This window comes from Chanodichthys erythropterus, chromosome 14 (genome assembly GCF_024489055.1).
Source record: "Chanodichthys erythropterus isolate Z2021 chromosome 14, ASM2448905v1, whole genome shotgun sequence".
In the NCBI taxonomy this organism is placed as follows: Eukaryota; Metazoa; Chordata; class Actinopteri; order Cypriniformes; family Xenocyprididae; genus Chanodichthys; species Chanodichthys erythropterus.
Genome location: NC_090234.1, coordinates 5,406,122 through 5,427,749, shown reverse-complemented (window position 1 = coordinate 5,427,749; position 21,628 = coordinate 5,406,122). Strand labels below are relative to the sequence as shown.

Below are 21,628 nucleotides of genomic sequence, written 5' to 3'. Positions count from 1 at the left end.
AAAGCAGCTTATTGTATTGAAAAATTACGCACTTGTCCTTTAAATGGCCCCTCAAGTCCATTCTGTGGAAACCCATTAGACGCTCCGTTTAGAAGTAAACTATTTTTGTTGTGCTTCCTATTTCTCCAGTAGTTCTGAGTTACAGCACTTCTGATTGCACCTGAATGATAACGGCATTTTAATAGTGTTATGTAACAGAAGGTCCTGTGGGATTTACAAGACTATAAATCGGTGCTAAAGTTCGAATCAGACTAACATATTTCCGAGCAATCACCGCTACGACGACCCTTATTAGTATATTTTGAGGAAGCACCAGTGTCGTTTAACCCGCTGCTGAGAAAGGGCTTGAGTGTGTCGAGAACAGCTGAACCAATCCAAACGGCAACTGAGCAAATTCACACAATTTTAATTCTTACATCAAAAAACAAGATCAAAATTTCTCACTCTATATACAGATATTACATACAATGTTTATACACTTATTACATAATTTTTACACAAGAAAAATATACATAAAAATGTAAACTTTTGTATACAAAAAAATACCTTAGACAAATTAAAGACCAATAACAAAAGGTGACTAGACTATCCTATGAGTTTTAAAAACAGTTCTACAGTACATTCAGTGAGTACAGGAATCAGTCAGCCATCCTAACGCAGAGTGCAAGCGATTTCTGTCAGGGGTTTCTCTGTGCAGCAGACCTGCCGTCGTTCGCACAGCACACACAGTAGTAACACAGTAAAAACGTGGACCGCACACAACAGTTCAGCTCCTTTGAGAAACGAAAAGGCTTTTGTCACAACTGATGAACATTGGTGGGGAGAATAAACAAAGACGACTCTTGTTCACAAGAACCTGTGGAACGAAGTGCAGGTGAAAGTGCATCTGAACACAGGAAGTTTAGGGGGAGGAATCTTGAGGTTCACTGAAAATGAAGCAATGGCCTGTGATCATTCTGGCACTCAACAGATCTCATTCATGAAAAATCTTCATAAAATCATTCATACATAAACTTAATTCAGATGAATCTGACAAGGTAAATTTGAGTGATTCAAATGCAACAATTTTATGTTCTACTGGTTTTACAAATGAACAGAACTATTCAATTCAATGCGACAGTTGGCGTAAGGATGAACTGAATCATTTCTATAAACGGTCACACTGACTTTCTCTAAATTGTTTTATTCAGTGTAATAATTGTTTGAGAAACCATAAATTAACAACATTCTGCTGGTTTTTCATGAATGAGACCCATTATCTTTTGGACTAGTGAGATTGGATCAAAGTAGAGTTGTCAAAAGCACCGACCGCGAAACGAAGTCGATACCGAAATTTTAAAAATGTGACGCCTTGAGTGCTGTTGAGTGGATTCTTGAACACCTCTGATTGGCCATTGTGTTCATGTGCTCAACAGATATGTCTGTGATTGGCTACGATCAACACATGGGAGTGTATCCCATATCTGTGTAAGCGCTATTATGTCTATTTCAGGGATGCCAACAGGTAAGGGGAAAAAAGGTGACGACATTGCACGGAGCGGGGCACAGATTTTTTTTTTTTTTTTGTTATTTGCTTTACGTTCATTTGTAGTCATTTTTTATTACCCTAAATGTCCAAAACTCTAATTTTTCATGAAAAAAAAGAACAAATTGTTGCAACATTTTACCCAAATTAACATTTGGTTAAAATCTCATGTTATAAAAGACGAAGTGCTATGCAGGATATTTAAGACAATATTGGCCAATAAGACAGCAATACTGTTTGCCACATCTCAGACCTCAAATATATAAAATATTACCCATTATAGACATAGTAATTTTAAAGTAAAGAGTAAAGGAAACACTGTACAGTACTTACTGAAACAACCTGTTCTTTGTTTACCCTTGTAAGACCCACTCATGAAAACACTTTCTCATTGGATCTATGCATTTCCCATTGGTGACCTATTTTTATATCAAAAAGGTGAGGAGTTTGCATCTATGCTATTACGTTTTTTAAGCATTAATCATTGTAGCCAATCACAGACATATCTGTGAGCCCGTGAATATTGCCAATCAGAGGTGTTTAGGAATCCAGTCAACAGCGCTCAAAGCATCACAATTTTAAAATTGGTATCACGTACCAACACTTTTGACAACACTAAATCAAAGTAAGTGTGAATAAGGGTTGTGGTTTTATGTCGTTCAGCGACCACTGACTAACTTTTTAATAGCTATCAAAAATACTGTTGCACATGATCACAGTCTCATCGTCCGAATAAATGACACAGATACACAACATCAATAAAAAAATTATTAATCACGAGAGTTTTGATAGCCATTAAAACTACTAAACATTATGCCACTAAATGCTTCAGTTCCACCAAGTATTTTGCAAATGACTAGTTTTCTTTTTTTTAAATCTCATGTTTATCTTTCGCCACTCAATTCACCCAATAAAACCCAATCTAGAGGTTTCTATTCTATAAATATATTTAAATACTTAACAATATATGAGATCATTGTTCAGTGTCTAAAATCTACCAAAAACCTTGGTTTTACGGTCAGAACTTCAAAAGAGAAAACGAAATCTGCAGGGAACATTGGTCCCACGTGGCGTAAGGCTGACTGATGGTGGCTAAAAATGGCTGAGTTTGAACCTGACACTTCTGTGGAAGTCTGGAGAAGAACCATCAGGCTGCAGAAACCATTCTCCAAAGAAATTGCACCAAATGTCCGCAGGGTCATTTCAGTTGACATCCACCCTCCCGCCACCTCTACTGTACTCTGAAACCTTGCCACCAAGGGCTCTTGTGTTAGAAAGACCAAACGAGGCTCTAAACTGATTAAGCACCATGAAGGAGAACAAACATTTTAACTCATATTTGGCAAAAAATTACCTCAAAGTGTCATTATTCTGTTTACTCTTTGCTGAATGAGTTCCATGTCAGTGTTTTTACATGATTAGCAAGTTGAGAGCTTTGCTGTTAATCAAACAGTTATGCCATGAATGAAACCGTTGGAGGAGAATGAGATCCAGCTGTTTGTCACTGAAGGAGTGAGCCACACCTGAAGGCTGGCGTGGGAGGCTCTGCTGAGGAGATTATTGCTTTAATTAAGCTTGTGATGCGAGCAGTCCAGGCCTGGTCCACTGAGTGTGTGCAAAAACCCTTGAACAAATCATACTGTTCAGTCATACAGATTTGTGTCCTGATTACAAGTCGTATGGTGGATTCTCTTGAGACCACATCAAGCTTAGACCGGCCCTGGTATCTGAGAGACAGACTGCTGAATGACAAGAGGGTTGATGGCTGTGCTGGAGTTCACTCTGGGATACTCTCTGAAATCTGGCTGAAAGTTGTACAACTGCAATGTCACCATGACCGTGTTACTGTGCTCATTTAGGCTTCGTTTTTTTATACCTGGTATTCATCTTGGGTGACCAAAACACACTTTCAGAGGTGCAACAATCGCATTACACTAATGCATCCTGGACAACAGAAGGACCACCTTCACTGGGACAACAGTTTGCGAGCTAACTATAAAGTTGGCATTAACCGAAATTGTGACCATATTTTCTTCTGTATTGTGATGTATATATCAGGCCCCGTTTTCACCTGGCATTAAGGTGCGTTTTGGTCGATCGGTTCTCAAGTGGACGAAGAAGACGCAAAGCCGTCTCTTTTGTCCACTTTCAACAACTTCTAACCGGATTTCTTCAAGGCAAGGGTCTATAGGCGGGTGAATGTATGGCTTTTTCAGACCTTTCAATCTAATGGACAAAATAAACTTGCGCAATTTACATATGAACGCGACCAGAGATGACGGAAAAACAGAGAGCATCAGCTTTCGTTTCTGCTCTGACAGCCGCAAGACCAGCCAAACGCTTTGAGTGTGCGTTAGAAATCAGAAATGGTGAGAGAACATTGTGCTTGGTACATTTTTCATGTTCAAACCAAACTTGGGTCTTCAGCCGACAAAGTTTAAATCCCATCTGGCTAGAGCGCTTCCCATGTTTACGCATTAGATAACTAAACGTAGACTGTCTTTAGTGGCTGTTCAAAAACATTTGACCACATGAGCGTTTCTACTACGAAAGCAATCCGGTCGAATGCGTTTTTCAACTACCTCTGGAAGTGGTTGAAAGTGGACAAGCACTGTTACGACGCTAAATACAGTTTACACTGTATTTAGTGTTGTACACTTGATTCGATCGACCAAAACGCATCTTAATACCAGGTGGAAACTTTCTAAAAAATTTAAGGGTGGGACTTGATTTTGTCCATTGGGAATTGATTGTCGTTGTTTGCCAATTGCTGCGATCTTCCGTGAGTGACAGATTGCTGGAGAAAATGACTGTCCCGCCTTCTCACCACTGCACGTGTCATTAGAGAAGAGATGTTGTATGTAAGGGGAGGCAAAGTTAACATTTTTATATTAAATTAATTTTAAAAATGTGCATGCAATCTAAATTATTCTGTATGTCTTGAATCAAGTACATTTGAGAGCATGAGTGTGCCAATCTTTTGCTTCATTAACATGCAGTGACACTGATGTATTCATGAAAACAAAAACTTGTCATAAGGTCACAGGAGATGCATGGTAGAGAAGAGAATTCCTTAGTGTTGTGATCAGATCACCTGAGACAGATGCTAATACCAAATATAAACCAGAGTCTTGTCCTGTTTTTCTCCAGCCAACACACACAAGCACCTTCCTAACACAAGGACTCTACAGGACACCTGCTACTCTCATTTGAAAAATAACTAATGGAATTAGTAATATGATAGAATATGATTCACTAGCCTTAATACAACAGACCATCACCCCTTTTCCACCGACACAGTGCTGGTGCAAGGCACCATTTTGCATGTTTTCACTGAAAAAAGTTGGTTTTGATCCATAGCTTCTAAACCTGCTGGTCTCAATCGTAGAACTAGTAATGTTAAGAGCCTATGGAGCACCACTGGATGGTAAAAGACTCCCATTAAAAATAAAAATGTAAAAATATTACTACAGTTGACATTTCTATGTTGATTTTTTCTAATGACAATTACTCTGGATGTGAAAATAAGTTCTCAAAACTAGGAATGAACTAAGACTGCAATGCACATGAGCAGGTTATGTAGTAATGTTGTCAGATCATCGTTTTGCTCTCACTACGGGTCGACTCTGAGGAGGCTCCGCAGATCTCCCAACGGAGCACCGGCTCCAGCACTAGCACCATTTGGTGAAAAAGGGGTATTTGAGGGCAGAACACAATTCTTGGGTCACTACAACAATAAACATAGGATGGACACGGTTGACCGACCAAGCAGAGATACGTGTCCAGAAAGACTCAAATCTGCTGCTGGTCTATGGTGCCAGTCACAGTTAGTTCACCCAAAAGAGAAACCCTAAACCCATGACAGACTTTCCTTTGTAGAACACAAAAGATGTTTTCAAGAATATCCATGCTGCTCTTCTCCATGCAAATAAAGTACATTTCAAGCTCCAAAAATGCACCATGAAACTGATCCATGACTTAGTACACTATGTTCCAAGTCTTCTGAATTCATACGAAAGCTTTGTGTTGGGAACAGTCTGAAAATTAAGTCATTAAGGCCTGTTTACACCAATTTGATTTTCAGACCAATTTGTCTGTTAAGACCAATGCAAAAAAAAAAAAAAAAAAAAAGGGCAGATGGGCTGAATGAAAATGCAAATTCACTCTGTGACAGTAAGTGGTGCTTATACATATGCATAGCAGTACACCCACTTGTCACAGGGAAGAAAGGAAGTCAAACAGTATGCTCATGCTTTCAAACAGCCATACAGATGTTTGCATTTGCTTTGGTGTTTATCACAAACAACCCCAAATTCAAGAGCAGCGAGACAAGAGAACCTGTTTCTCTGGCTACTCATTGTCGCTTACTGTTTGTGAGCGTCGCCCAGTCATAGTTTTATATACCAGCAGCAGCTCCAGGTATGTGGCCAAAAGTGCAAGATGTATTGGCGAGTCCATCTGAACAGACGCATTAACAGCTGTTCATATAAATTAAAAAGTTTATTGCACTCAAAAATTAGACTTGGTGTGAACAGGCCTTTACTTGCTCAAAATCTTACAGTTGTGAGCATATAGGCAAATATGGAAATTATAATAACATGGTACGTGAATACGCATCGCACTAGCTTTGACATAAGTGACGGAAAACCAACACATTCTCACTCCCAACTCGTCACACATTGACGCTTGGTCAGGACTTCTCAGTATCTAAGGCCTCAATAGAACTATTGATTCTTACAATGGAATGAATCAATACGGAGTTTACTTTTGCTGGACAATGACACCATTTTCTTTAAGAGCTACTGTGCAGCCAACAATTATATACCAGTTATCACTGCAAAGCTGCTTTGACACAATCTGCATTGTAAAAATCGCTATATAAAAAAAAGTTATTTGACTTGACTTTCGCTTTTTAATGCACAGGGTACCCTTCAGGGTAATTTTCAACAAACAGGGAACTCCATTGCTTTCAATGAGAAACCTCTAGAGTAAACACAGATGTGCTGGGCATGTGAATTTTATCATCAAGATGCAATGTTGGGGTGTGGTTTTCCATGTAAATCAACCAGCACAATTTTATTTACATTTATTTATTTTCACTATTTAGTCATGTTTTAACATGTAGCCCAATCCCTATCCCTAAACTTACCCATTTGTATATTATATAATTTAAAACACAGGAAATAATAATAAAAAAAAACATAACCAGATACAAATATTCACAATTTATTCAAAAAGTACAAATGTTCCAAATGTTCAGAGGCCAAACGACTGATTTCACGAGTTCACACTTGCATATAATTAAATAGAGTAAAGGTTGTGCGTATTTGGCGTGCTGACCAAGGGGGAGAGCTCTGAGCTCGGAATTTGGCCCGAACCCTGAATAGTCGGGTTGGGATAGGAATAGTTAAAAGTGAGGAAATGGGGTGGTGAAGGGATGCTGGAAAACTGTCACAGAACAGAGGTAAGTCTGCTGTATATATACCTCCTGATGCTAATTGAGTTGATTAACAATGTCCTCTTCCAGTGTTAATGCGGTTAATTAACTGAACATGCTCCTCCCAAGCTTTGTTAATAAAACATCATTTGTGTGAGGAACACACAAAAGCAATCACCATCGCCATCCGTCATCAAGATCAGATCCTGTGCACATTCAAAAATTGCTGCCAGAATGTGTTACATAAGCTTTGATTGTGAAATGGCATTGGTTCTTGTGTCTCTCGTGACTAATTGGTTCATGCTAAAGTTTGGGTATATCTTGAATCCTGAGTTTGGGTGTATCTTGACCTTAAATTCCACTCTGTTCTTCATATAAAGATATTGTATGGCTTCCGAAGACTTGGAATATAACACAAATTGTTTGAAATACTTTTATACAGTTTTTGGTCAGTTTTTGCAATAAATACATTATAATATAATATAATATTAAATGCTGTAATTTTATTTGCCTGTTACGCGTTTTATATTGTTGAGAAGAGGGTAGGTTTAGGGTAGATGTGGGATTAGGTGATATCTAATAAAGTTTAAATATAAAAATCATTTCTACTTTTACAAATGCAAAGAGTTAAATGCATCTTGATCAGACACAAGGCAAACAACTGAAAGCAATGGATTACCCTGCTTGTCGAAAAATGATGCTAAAAAGTTACCCTGCGTGTTAAAAAAATGACGCCAAGGAGACCTGACCAAGTGTCAACATGTAACGAGGTGCGAGTGAAAATGTGCTTCCCAAATGCCTTCGGTCGTCAAGTCATAATTTATCATGATACACAAGTTTGAATGTGCAGAAATAGCTTTTTTGGAGCTTGACAGACCTTGGTCACTGTATAATTTCGTTTTATGGAAAAGAGCAGAGAGTGAACATTGTTCAAAATCTCTTTCTTGTTCCACGGATGAAAGAAAGTCATGAGAGTAAATTAAAGTTTCCATTTTGTGTGAACTATTTCTTTAAAATGTGAGATAGCATGGTCTCTCTACCCAAACTCAGTTGCTCTGAGGGAATGGGGGAGTGGCAGCAGTGGCACTAGTGTTGGTAAAGCTTGTAGGTGGCGCTGTCGAGCTATGGCTGGGCTGCAGGTCTTTGGGGATCCCGCTGTGGGAAGCCAGTTGGTGGCCAAAGGCTGCACTAAATTGTGGGAGCTGTAGTTTAGGTTGGGTGTGGGTGAGGAGGTCACGTGAAGAGGGCGAGGATGACGGTGTGGTGAGGCCGGTCAGGCCCGTTTGGGGAAGAGCGGAGAGAGCGGCGGTGGGCTGCAGGATTGTGGAGTGGGACGTGGAAGGCGGGGTGGACAGAGCGGTGGAGAGCAGGTGAGTTTCAGCAGTGAGGAGGTTACCGAACTGTGCCGGGTCTGTGAGCGAGAGAGGGAGGTTATTCCAGGAGGTGCGCGGAGGCCCTGGCGCTCCACTCAAAGGCACCTCCAGCAAGAGAGGCGGGTCGGTCTGATAAGAGGCACCATGTGGGGGTGAGATGTGATCCCTGTAGGGCGATGGCACATGCTCACTGCTGTAATGACTACCTGGTGGGGAGGAGTCTGGTTTGGGAACTCGGGAAAACGTTCGTTCTGTTAATCCACCATTGGAACTTGTAGAGGGTGCGGAGGTACTGCTCTGGGTTGGCTGGGGAGAAGGGGATGCTGGGAAATGATGATGGTCTGTTGGGGCATGGAGGAGGTTCCCCTCCAGCTCTAGGTTATGAAAGGTCTCGGAAGTCATTCGGCTGTTCAGAAGGTCTCCAATGCCAGTCGCCGTGACCCCTGATCCCGAGAACACGGCCATGGTTCGGTGGTCTACCCCGTCCGCTGGGGTGAGTTCACCCATTGAGGACAAACACACCAGAGAGTCGGGATACGACCCCATCGCCTGCAGGGCTCTGACAAGCTCCTCTGCCTCCTCTGTGGTGGGCAACAACTCGCCATTCTTACCTGGATCCACAAAGACAACTCAGACAAAGTGCAAACAAGCCAACTAACAAGAAGATTTTTACATTTTCTGAAGAAAACATGAGTGGTGATTGACAAACTGGTGCAAAACTGCCACAATGCTAGGGTAGTCTGTGTGATTGCTTGCTGGCCCAAGTCAAAAGAGGCCACCCTCAAGTCTCTACGATATTCTGTTGTCATATAATCACATGTGACGTTACCCTCAAAAAGGTCGAAATCCTGAAGATCATCGGGTAGTCTGGGCAGCACGTCGGAGAAATCTTCCTGATTCAGCTCAAGATCATTGGGAATGTCAGGCATTTCATTTGTGATGTCATCAGGAAGCTCATCTGCACTGAGTTCAGGGGTCGACGGACTCCTGCAAGAGCGACAGCATAGAGTGAATGCAAGCAGAGATACTTCTGCCCACGTCACACACGATTACATAATGCGTGGCGCATCGCAGAGCTAGTGTAAGATGAGCATTTGTGGTTAAAAAGAATAGAAGTGTTGTTTTTTTTAGAAAATGACCAATTGTTTCTCTAGATAAGACTCTTATTCCTCGTCTGGGATCATGTAGAGCTCTTTGAAGCTGCACTGAAACTGACATTTGGACCATCAACCCGTTGAACCCCAGTGAAGTCCACTATATGGAGAAAAATCCTGCAATGTTTTCAGAGTCATTGCACGCATGCACATCAAACAGACGGGACGCATTAGAGAGGGAGACTATTAAAAGTGCTGAAATATCTGTTGTTGGACGTTATTAAGGTTTTTATTATAATTTAGGTTTAAAAGTCTGTATGTGATTTAAGTATTCTATGAGAGTCGTAACTGTAAAGGGATAACTGCGTGTAATTGAATATAAATGTAAAACGTTTCTTACATTTACAGGATAAATAAAATGAGAATAAAGGTTACTGTGTCGAGAGTCAATGTATGTGTTCCTGCAGAACATTCCTCTTATCTGTTAACACTGAGTCTGTGTTTTTGTTTCTCTTTATTATTATCTTTATTTTTAATGTAGGGATTTAACATGTTCTTTTGCATATAGCATAGATATAGATATATTTACTATATATGATTTCATAGAATTCAGTTGGTACCTCTGTTTGAAGGACAGCTTTGGGCAGGATGTGGAATAATGTGTTTTGTCAATAAAAAAAAATAAAAGAAAATTGGGCTTTTTTTATCTGATAAATCGATTCATCAAAGAAATAAATCGGCCAACTAATCGACTATCATAATAATTGTTAGTTGCAGCCCTATATTGAATATCGATATTTTTCAAGGTATGGTATCGAAGACAGGAATTCCAATATCGTGGAATACAACACTATTAAGCAGCAACACAAACACTTTTCATTCAATACTTTAAGTACTGCTTAATACAGCGGCTGTATGTAAAACAGTAAAGTTCAACATAGTTCAGCCAACTGATCTTGAATCACTCTCACACTACTTCGATGTCATACCAGGCTTCATTCCCCCCAGTGGAAAACATATTTACATCATCTGAATGAGCCAGAACACAACACTGGTGTTTTTGATGTGTTATGACATTTTGGAATGAAACAATGACACATTTGTGAAGCAAGACTGTGATGTATTTGAAAGTAAGGGCACCTGACATGGGCGTGGTGGGTCGGCAGTGAGAGGGAGGGCATTAGCAAGTTGCCCTGTGGCACAGCTGGGGGAATGGGCTTCTGCGGTCTGCGCGGACCTCGTCGTCTCTTCTTCTTGTGTTTCTTAGTCAGTGCGGGCGGCTTGGTCTTCTTACGTGGACGCCGCTGTTGCTGCAGACTGCGTCTGTTGCCATCTCCACGCAGGAAATTATCCTGCCACACACACATTTACTTACAACCAATTCTGTGCTGTTAACACATCCTGTTAAGGCTGTCCGTGTAAGGTGTGGTCTCTCACCATTTTCTTGGCATGTTCATCACAAAGGGGTGTCTGGTGAGTGATGTCAAACACAGGAACGGAGCACTGCTGTCCATCAGCGAACCGTGCCGTGCAACTGGAGAACAGCTGCTGAGAGCGATTCAGTAGGATATCTGCGGTGACATGCTGTCAAGAACATAACACTGACACATCTGACATGTTGGTCAGATATTACTTGTGCGAAGCTGTTACTTGTTCAAACTGACATTGTTTCATCACTAGGCCACCACTAACAGTTCATTTTACTTAAAGTAAATGTATGTTAAAGGATACGTTGAAAACAGTGGCGTGAAAATGGTAAAGCTACGTTGCTGCAGTTTTGACCTTTCGTAGTTCCTGTACACATTGTCCTTTCATACTTGGGTGGTACTGCAGACCTTGAACTGAAAAGGAATGATACAAATATTAAAATGAAAGCAAACATACACAGTCCACGTGTTGACTGAACGCAGTCCATGTTCAACACACCCGGCTGAGGTCTGGGAGTTCTTGCTGAGTTTCTGAATGAGCTGTGCAGTGCAGTCTGGGTCTTTGCTTGCAGCATGGAGCAGAGCTTTCCGGAAGGCGTATCGGTATCTGCTGTGACGGGTGGCTGCCCTGTCCTGTCGGCACAGGTGTTTATACCTCTCCTGCAGGTATGTACATAGCTGTGCCAGACGTGCCCGCCGGGAAAGCGGCTTTTCATTGGAGGAGCTGATAAACACACACAAACATACCAAAAAAATAATAAGATATGTTAAAATGATTAAAAAGGCAAATAAATGCTGCTTAGACTCTAAAACATTTTTTTCTGCACTCATGAAGTAATTTAAGTGTAAATGGCAAGTGAAGAGTGAATCTCTTACCTTTGATGGGGGCTTCTTTCCTGAAGTCTCCAGGCCTGAGGCAATAAAGGAACAAGCTCCTCTGTGTCTTCATCTGTACTGTCCTCGGACCAGTCTAGCCCTACGCAAACACACATGCATATATTATCAGATAACAGACTTTTTTTAAATGTAATTTATTCCTGTGATCAAAGCTGAATTTTCAGCATCATTACTCCTGTCTTCAGTTTCACATGATCCTTCAGAAATTATTTTAATATTCTGATTTGGTGTTCATATATTTATATATTTTTATTTAGGATTTTTTGATTAATAGAAAGTTCAAAAGAACAGCATTCATTTGAAATATTAATCTATTGTAACATTATAAATATCTTTACTGCCACTTTTGTTCAATTTTATGCATCACTGCTAAATAAATGTATTAATTTCTTACAAAAACAACAACAACAAAAAAGCTTAATGACCACAAACTTGTCATTCTAGTATGGAAACTTGTTTAATAAAAAATAAAGTTAATTGCGACTTTATATTTCACAATTCTGAGGGAGGAATTCTCATAAAGCATATCAGACAGGGTTCCTACACATTTTCCATTTAAAAATTCCATACTTTTCAATACTCAAATTTCCAGACCTCCTTCCAAACGATTTCTGCCATTGGTGAGCCTCGGTCTCCTTTTCTATGTTTTTTGGCGCACCAAAAATATTCTCGCCGCTTTATAATATTAATATTGAACAACTGTACTCACATGAACTGATTAATGGATCTTGAGAGAGGAAATGTCACTGCTTCATGTTTGTAGTCCGGGTCCTACAGTCTTTTAGTGATTTTTAAATTAGTGTTTGATTGTTGAAATAAAGTTTTGTATTTAGTATTCATGTCTAGGCCCTTCTCTTCTTAAAAACCACGTACCTGTGTAACTTTTGTTGGGGATAAAATCTACAAGTACTAATATGTACTAACAAGTTGGCATGACTTAGTTTGTTTCCCTTTCCGGCCATACCACTCGCTACATAGGCGTGAATATTTAATTTGTCTATTAATTCGATACATTTCCTTTATAGAGATCCTTCTGTGATTTATCCATCTGCTCTGTTCTCGACATTATATGTATCATATATTATCATATATCATATATACATATAATATATGAAACATTATATGTTTCATATATTATATGTATCAAAGTATTTTTATAGAGTAGCCTACGAGTATGAGTAGCACAAGCAGTTTCCGTAATATTTTAGAAATTCGTAGCTCTATAAACATATTTGCAAAGTGAAGAGAGGTGAAAAAGGTGACATGTAGAAAGTAGATAGTTGTAGGGGGTCTGGGGGCATCCTCCCCCAGGAGAATATTTTTGTGATTTTAACATGTAAAGGAAGCATTCTGGTGCACTCTGAAAAGAAAATAAATGGAAAAAAACAACATTTGCTTCAAGTAAAAAATAAAAAATAAAACATTTTGGCACCGGGGCTGAGCATTGACAAATTTTACAATCGAATGCGATTTTGATTCAGAAGCTTGCGATTTGATTTTGATTTGATTACCTTTGATTCAGTATTGATTAATTTGGGCCTATCAGGTACAGTACATGGCAAATTTCCTCAAAGAAAAAAATCTCTCAACTAATGCTGTAAACAATACAGGGAACCACAGCTGGTACGTCATTATAATATTAGGTTAAATTGATCGTAAGTTACTTACATATAGGCTAACTTACACATAAGGAAGTTTTTATTATAACGTTATAATAAAAGTGACAATTATTTTTCTACTCTTTTTATGTAGGCCTAAACATTTAAATGGTGACTGTCATAAAACAGATTTATGTATTCAATATAGAAGCACATGTTAAGTACAAATACAATGAATATGTAATAGCCTATAGAGCATATATTTAGCAAAATGCTCCTCTCAAAGTTCATTTTTGTAGCTAAATGATGAGTTATTGGACATTGTAAGGCTTTTCTGAGGTAGGCTAAATGTGACATTTTTACAAGCTGTTTTATTGACGCCTTTCTGCGGTTGAACGGCTGATTAATCGATTGCATGTGACATGACAGATTTTGGTAAGTTGTACTGTATCTTTCAACATACCTTCAGATGTTCAATCATTTTGTGTTGTAACTAGTAAAGTCAAAGAGATGGCTGGTTCACGAGCGCTACAGCGATCTGTCACGCCACAGAGCACAGACACAGATCGTGACTAACTCCAGTCTATGGAAAAATAGTAACCCCATTTGCAATTCTTATGAGAATCTTGTGTCACACAGTCACTCACCCCGAAAAAATAACTCTTCGGATGTAAACGATTCACATAAATGATGTATTTTGATTAAAAACTGCTAATTTCGCCACAAAGTGACTAGTTTGCAGGTATAATAAATTAGAAAAATGAATAGAGGCAATAGTCTGGAAACACAAATATTTTTCCATACTCTGATTTCTTTTTTCCATACTTTTCCAGACCTGGAAAAAACTCAAATCAAATTCCATACTTTTCCATACTTTTCCAAACCGCGTAGGAACCCTGATCAGATCAAACAGCGCTGACGTGGAAATCAGGAGAGACACTGTGCCATGAACGAACAAGTAATAGAGGGCTTTTCAATCCACAAATCACCAACATTGATTTAATGTAATGCTAATTGTAACCATGGTATTGTGGCAGAAATAGTCAAGTGTTTTGTTTTTTACATTATTCTTCATCTCAGGGTTCGTTTCTTACAACCTTTTGAAATTGAAATTCAAGGTCATTCAAGTGCTTCACACTTTTTCCAGCACTTCAAAGCTTTAAATATTATCCAGTTTTAATGTTATTTTTAATGTGATGATTTGTAAAACTAAGGCCCGGTTTCACAGACAGGGCTTAGCCTAAGCCAGTATTAAGCCTTAGTTCAATTAGGGCATTTAAGTAGCTTTTATCAACGTTCACTAGAAAAAAACATTACTGGTGTGAATCTTGAGACAAAACAATGGCACAGACATATTTTAAGATCTGTCAGTACAAGATTCTTTCAGTTACAACAGCTCAAACATGCATTTTAGTCTGGGACTATCTTAAGCCTCATCTGTGAAACCGGGGGTAAAAGTTTGAAGATGTAGGAAAACTAACATTTTAACTGTAAGATGGTGGCAGAGGAGCACTTATTGACTTATGAGCCATTTCTACTCCTACTATGGAAAAAAGTAGGAAGTCAAAGTCTCATGAAAAACAAAAACTTTTCTTCAAATTGTGACGGAATTACACAGAAAGCAAGTAAAGAGCGCTCCTTTTATAATAACTGGTCAGTTGAGTATGATACTACAAATGGCTTTTCACACTTGAACTAGTTAACCCGGTGTCATTCCAAACCCCGGGTTAACAGAATCCTGGGTTATCTTGCTTCATATCTCACACTGCTCATAATTTACCCAGGGTTAACAATTAATCCTGGGTATTTGTAAGCTGACGTTTCAGATTGTACATTCCTAAACCCTGGGTTAATGTTCTTATTTGCATATTTGCGGTGTCAGTGTCATCGATTGGATAAATGCAGCATGCGACCTGTTTACATAGTGCTAGCATTGTGTATCCTCGTATTGCTGACAGTACTCCAATACTACAGTACTATCGAGTTTATACTGAATGGACATTTTGCACTATAAAAAGGTAGAAATTAAACAGTCTCTTCACACAAATTGTCACGTTTTCTCTCAGCATTTGACATTTTTCCTCTCAAACAATGAATTTACTGTTTATATACAATGTGCACAGTTTCCCATGACTGACCAAAGCAGGCAAATATGAGTATGTGATTGGTTGTCTGTTGCCAAGCGTCCAGCTCTAACATTGGCACCGCAATGCAGGGAATAACACCACGAAAGCAGTGCTAACCCTGCTCTGGAGCAGGGTTTCATAACCCCGGGTAAAAAGTGGTGCTAACCCCGCATCTAAATTACATGTGTGAGCACAAGTACATTCCTTTACCCTGGATTAAAAGTGGTGTTAAGATAACCCGCGGTTAAAAAATTTATAGGTATTTAAATTTTACCTATAAAAATTAGGTTTTTGCACATTTATTTGCATCTGAATTCAAGCTCAGTGCTTTACTGTCAAATTTCCAATAATAAAAAAAAATGTAACATTAGTAGTAACTGCACTGATTAAAGCAGAACAATAGTAATTTTGTGATTAACTTTATGATTAAAATTCCCCCCAGCGCTACCAAATCAGGTGCTGGTGCCACAATCTGTAGATCTTAGTATCACCAGCGCCACTGCACTCAAATGCTAGACTGGAGCCCTGCAGTGTGTAGGACAGTAGTGTTTTGATGAAGTAAGGAGGTCATACCAAGATGTGGGAACAGGTCTCCGTGCTCTCTCTGTCTCTGAGCGTAGAGCTGCACAAGGTGCTGTAGCCTGAGCAGGCAGACAGGGGGTGCTGTAAAGGCAGTGGGGCGCATTGCCACAGAGCGGGGCTGCGGGCAGTCCGGTGCAGCAGGTGGGCGAGGGGATGCAGCAGGGACAGGTCTCCGGATAACAGGCTGGTGCTGAACCCCAGCTGACGGGAGCAGACCAGACAACACAGAAGGCCCAGTCTGAGGAGGAGCTGGCTTGCATAGCAGAGTCTGCACTGCCCCATGTTGGGCGTAAGCGGGCCGCTCTGTATGTTGAGGGGGCTGGACGAGCCTCGCTGAGGGTTGAGGCGGAGGTGGAGCCGGTGGTGGAGGTGGCTGTGGTAAGTGTGGGGAGGTTGGAAGTGTGCAGGGTTCAGTGACGGCGCTAAAGTGCTCGATGTCCGGCTGGCGGCGCTCTGGGTCCCGGGCCGTCACCCTCAGGCCAATCACCGGCCGGCCGGGCAGCTTCCACTTGCCGGAGCTCTTCTGCGCCACACTCTCCTCCCCGTCCGTGTCCTCCTCGTAGAAGGCGAAGGGGTCGAGGAGGTCGGCGTCCGAGAGGTGCATTGGGGTCAGACGGGAGCAGGGCGGAGACGGGGGGAGGCCGTCCAGCCCATTAGAGTCTCTCAGAGCTAAAGAGGGAACGGTGATATTCAGAGCGACAGACTCCACATGAGCGCGGGCGCGAACCTCCTCCAGAGCATCCTGCTTCTTCTTACGCTCCTTCTTCGGGATGAAGCCAAGCACCTGTAGGTGGCTGTTACAGTATCTGCCAAAGCAAATGAACAACGTTTGACTCAAATCACACATTTAAAAGAACATGTGAATGATTAGATCACGAATTGATTACAGTTCTGTCAATGAAGCCATGCTACTGACTCAAATTTTAGTGCTTTATTTCATTCTCATGTAATAATGTTGTAATACATAGGCTTTCACAAAAGCGTTATTAGGCCAGAAAACTTATCCACCAGTTTTATTTTAGTATTATACTACTATAGTTTTTCAATTTATTTTTGTTTTTATTTTTTTACTGCACTCAAATTTCAGTTGAAATTTTGTTGTGTTTTTGTCTGTTTTATTACTTGTTGTTTTCCCCCCAAATATGTCTACAGTTTTTGAATTTATATTCAACTTAAACATTTCATTTCAGGTAGTTGCCAAGGCAACATTTCTCATTTTCATTTATTTTAAGTTTTTTATATTTTAATTGATTGATTTTTTTTTTTTTTGTTTTGTTTTTTGTTTTAGCTTTAGTTTTGGTAATAATAAACCTGTTATCCACACATAGAATTATATGAAATGTAATGATTCTGATTGTGATTCTGATTTTGCTTAATAATTATGGTTAATTAAACATTTTAAGTAATTGTGAAGAAAGAATGGACAATTATCAGATAGTTTTTATTGCATTTACCGTCACAAGCTTGTTGTATACAGACGGTGGAACCTAGATCTTTTACTTCATAACATGTTAAATATGGATATTTTTCTTACACAAACACATCGCTTCACTTCAGAAGGCCTTTACTATCCCCCCGGAGCCGTGGATGGAGAAACTTTCTTCAGCTCATACTTGTTGGTCCCGTTCACTGCCATTATAAAGCTCGTATGCGTCAGGATATTTATTAAAAGAACTCTGATTGTGTTCATCAGAAAGAGGAAAGACTAAAACCCTTTTCACACAGAAATTCTGGAAAATCCCAGAATAATGTGTCCAGGGGTGGTTTGATTTTGGTTCATTCACACTGCCAGTGATTTTCTGGAATCTGTGGGTGTGTTCACACACATCCCGCAAAGACACATTCCATCAGGATGTGACGTGTAATGTCTCGCAGTTTCTTAAGTTTGCTTATGATCTGCGATTTCTCTCTAGAGAAACCACTCTTGTGCATTTATTCTTCTGATTCGATCATAAACCAGCACATCGCGCACCGTTCCATAATCTGGCGAATTATCTCCGCTTCAGCATCATCACTACAACACCCCCCTTACAGCATTTATTACGGCTTTTGTTCTCACAGAGCACGGTCCGGGACTGATCCTGGCACTTTTACTAGGTCTCCATCACGAAATTGCTTCCGGAATCAATCCCAGGACATGTAAACGTTCACACAGAAGGCACTTCTCTGGGACCAATTTTCAAGTGAACTAATCCTTTAACAGTGTATCAGTGAAAAGGTATTTTGAACTTCTTTTTTAGCCCTAAGCGAAGAACGAAAAAGACCTTCGCCGTGAGTATATCGGGGCACCGAGACGCTGAAACACTGGATCATGAGCTGCTCACATGTACAGTCGTGCTCAAAATTATTCATACCCTTGGTAAATATGACCAAAGAAGGCTGTGAAAATAAATCTGCATCGTTAATACTTTTGAAGAGAAGCACCACCATCATGGAGCTGGAATCTAAAGGATCTGGAGAGATTCTGCATGAAGGAATGATCTCGGATCTCTTGTCAGGTGTTCTCCAAACTCATCAGGCATTATAGGTGAAGACTCAGAGCTGTTATCTTGGCCAAAGGAGGTTGCAAAAAGTACTGAATAAAAGGGTATGATTAATTGTGAGCAGTGTGTATTAGAGAAAAAAACATTTCTCTCATAATGAGATTTTCCCCCCATTTAAAATGATTATTCTCCAATGAAAGGTTGGATTTTTGTATATTTTTTAAAATAAAAGATCAAAAGTATTAACAATGCAGATTTATTTTCACAGCCTTCTTTGGTCATATTTACCAAGGGTATGAATAATTTGGAGCACGACTGTATATGAACACTCTCAAACACGCAGCACAACAACAGACTGAACACTTATTACATTAAACTACACAAACTGCAGTGTGTCGACTCGCTGTCGTACAAAGAGTAAGAAAGTGCAGCTTATATCGCTGTATTGATACTGCAGAAAATCATATTACTGTAGCCGTTGTTCAATAACTGCACTACATCTGTGCATTACAGTGATTTTACCACAGTAAGCCCTATGATTTCTGTGGTGCAGAAAACAAGGACAGAATTGTGGAATCCAGATATAAAATTTTTATTTAATGGATCATGTAGAATGTCAAGGAATTTGGATGAATAAATCAAAAGTAGGGCTGCACACTTAATCAAATCATGATATGGACTAATGTCTGAATATTAGAACACAAAAAGACTGTTTAAATATAAAGTCTTTTCCGTAATGAGACGTGCTTATTGATTATTAAAATTCTATTAAACCATTAAAACGGAATCCAGAAAAATTCAAATGGAAACCATGGAATTTAGGAAAAATAAAACAGAATTAGAAAAAAATAAAACGCATTTAATTCATAAAGCCTTAAAATTTATTTTTTGTAGAACTTTCAATAAATCGTTAAATCGTATAAGCTTCATGATATCAATTAATTAAACGTGCCTTTTTATCACTAACATTTAATTTAATTATTAAACCGCAAGTACAGAAAAATTCAAATGGAAAAACAGAATTTGGGAAAAAATAAAATGGGATTTCATAGGGCCGTACCACAGGAAAGCCACTCTTTACCTGGTGCTCTAGAACCATTACAGGAAATGAAAGTGATAACATAAATGATTAAATAAACTGAACACCTGAATAAGCACTGACTCTACACACTCCTCAAGCCTCTCGTCTTACCGTCGCTCCTCTGCTTTGGGGATGGGGTTGGTGCATCGCTGACTGTTGTACTTCGCCACATATTCGCACTGTTTGAACGGAGCGGTTTTGTCCTCCAGAACATGACGGATGCAGAAGGCGTATCCGTTCAATCTGCGCTGCTTGCAGAGTTTGGGGCTGTAGGAGCACAGCGGCTTATTATCCACCTCTGAGAAATGGATGTGTTTACCTTCGTACATCACGTGACTCTGGTCCCTGAGAACATCAGCTGATCGGAGACAGAAGAGAGTCTATGTTACACCACATGAATGAATGACATACATCAAACTCACCATAGAGATTCACAACTCATAAACTACACTAAGACTGTAAATGTTACGCAATATCCATGCTTTAAACATGACCCAGTACTAAAGCAGAATATAATAGTTAGCCCTTGTGACTCGGTTTAATATTTGAACTAAACAGAGTCACAGCTAGTTGAGTCGGTCATAGGTTAACTACTAAGATCTCGACACAAAAACAGAGAACAGTGGGACCAAAACAAACAGGCATGTGACAAAGCCATAACTGATGAATATTACATCCTCAGCTTGGCTTTGACATGACTGTATCATGCTTGACAGGACGGTTCTGCTTGCATGAGGCACACACTGTTATAAAATATGTATCATGTTGTCAAAATAAGATGATGTACTGTATGGTGGCACAAAGTCCTTCGATGAGTAAACATTTTTACACAATGACACTGAATGGTTAGCATGTTTAATGTATCATGTGACATACATGGTAAATAAAGGTAATTGGCAAAGAAAACCACCATGGTACATGTTGACTGTATTGTGACACTGAATTAAAACACTTCTGCGGATATCATAACTACACCCAGTTCATCTTTCCTTTAAGTTTGTACTTAACAAATGATCGATTTTGTTAAATAAACATCTCTGTCATCAAATCGATACGCTAAATAACTTCTAAAACCTCACATTCAGCCGGTATTTGAACGCCTTAACCGCTGTTAAAGCAAATCTGTATAATATATCAGTTTGAAATTCAGTTTGAGGCTCTAGCTGTCAAAATCACACATTATTTTGATATTTCTCTCGTTAGCTGCGATGCTAAAAACAAACCCAGGAAACAGAAACTTTGATGTGATACTGCGCTGATTTTGACTTATAAATGCTAAAAATAGAAATATAACCTTATGCAAGTGCGAGTTTTGTTATCTAATTTTATTAAATACGTAAAGTTTGTGTCTATTAATCGCTGTAAAAGTGGCTCTAAAACAATGGCGGATGAGGCCCGTTAAATCAGGCCGAAAGAGCGGGGCGCTACATCCGATTAAGCGTTAATAGTCGTTTAATCTACACGCTTTTTCAAATTAATCTGTTACAAAATTTATACAATTATTGCAGCGTCATTTTATTCAGGAAAAGTCATCTCCACACAATACCGCTGGCTGGATATACATTCTAAGTCAATGTAAACATTGGCCTGCAGTAGCTACTAAGCCTCGGTGCTCGAGTAACGCGGTGACGCGGTCAGAACGCTCATGAGTCGGGTAGATCTGTAATCGAGCCGGCTTACCTGCAGTGGGTTCAGCCTCTACGGGATCTCACTCCGGACAGACTGTATAAACGCCACAGATCATCAACTGCACCGAATATTCATCGGAATTCCTTATCCTACGGAATATTATTCCCTGCTGAGGTGGTGAACCGTTAAAACGACCACTAATGCACTTTCGATATTATGATATCTTCTGCTCTCATTGAACAGATCTGCGGGGGTTTAGAGTTCAGTGCTCGGCGGACTCACAGCACCTCTAGCGGCGCTGCGGGGACATGACAGCTGCTCCACTGCCATCATCGAGCTTCAGTCTACCAAGATCAACTACAGGACGCCTTATACT

The 21,628-nt window shown here is 39.7% G+C and overlaps 1 protein-coding gene across 1 annotated transcript; it reads right to left on the bottom strand.

Annotated features, from left to right (window-relative positions):
* Window positions 1-5,622: 5,622 nt before the first annotated feature.
* ino80da (INO80 complex subunit Da) lies at window positions 5,623-21,521 on the bottom strand. Its single transcript, XM_067408657.1, has 10 exons — window positions 21,304-21,521; window positions 19,735-19,981; window positions 16,051-16,865; window positions 11,733-11,832; window positions 11,356-11,580; window positions 11,161-11,270; window positions 10,867-11,000; window positions 10,570-10,781; window positions 9,165-9,322; window positions 5,623-8,946 (listed from the first exon to the last, which is right to left on the bottom strand). The coding sequence occupies exons 2-10, from the start codon at window positions 19,950-19,952 to the stop codon at window positions 8,009-8,011; spliced, it is 2,910 nt and encodes a 969-aa protein (XP_067264758.1). The 5' UTR covers window positions 19,953-19,981; window positions 21,304-21,521; the 3' UTR covers window positions 5,623-8,008.
* Between the last annotated feature and the right edge of the window lie 107 nt (window positions 21,522-21,628).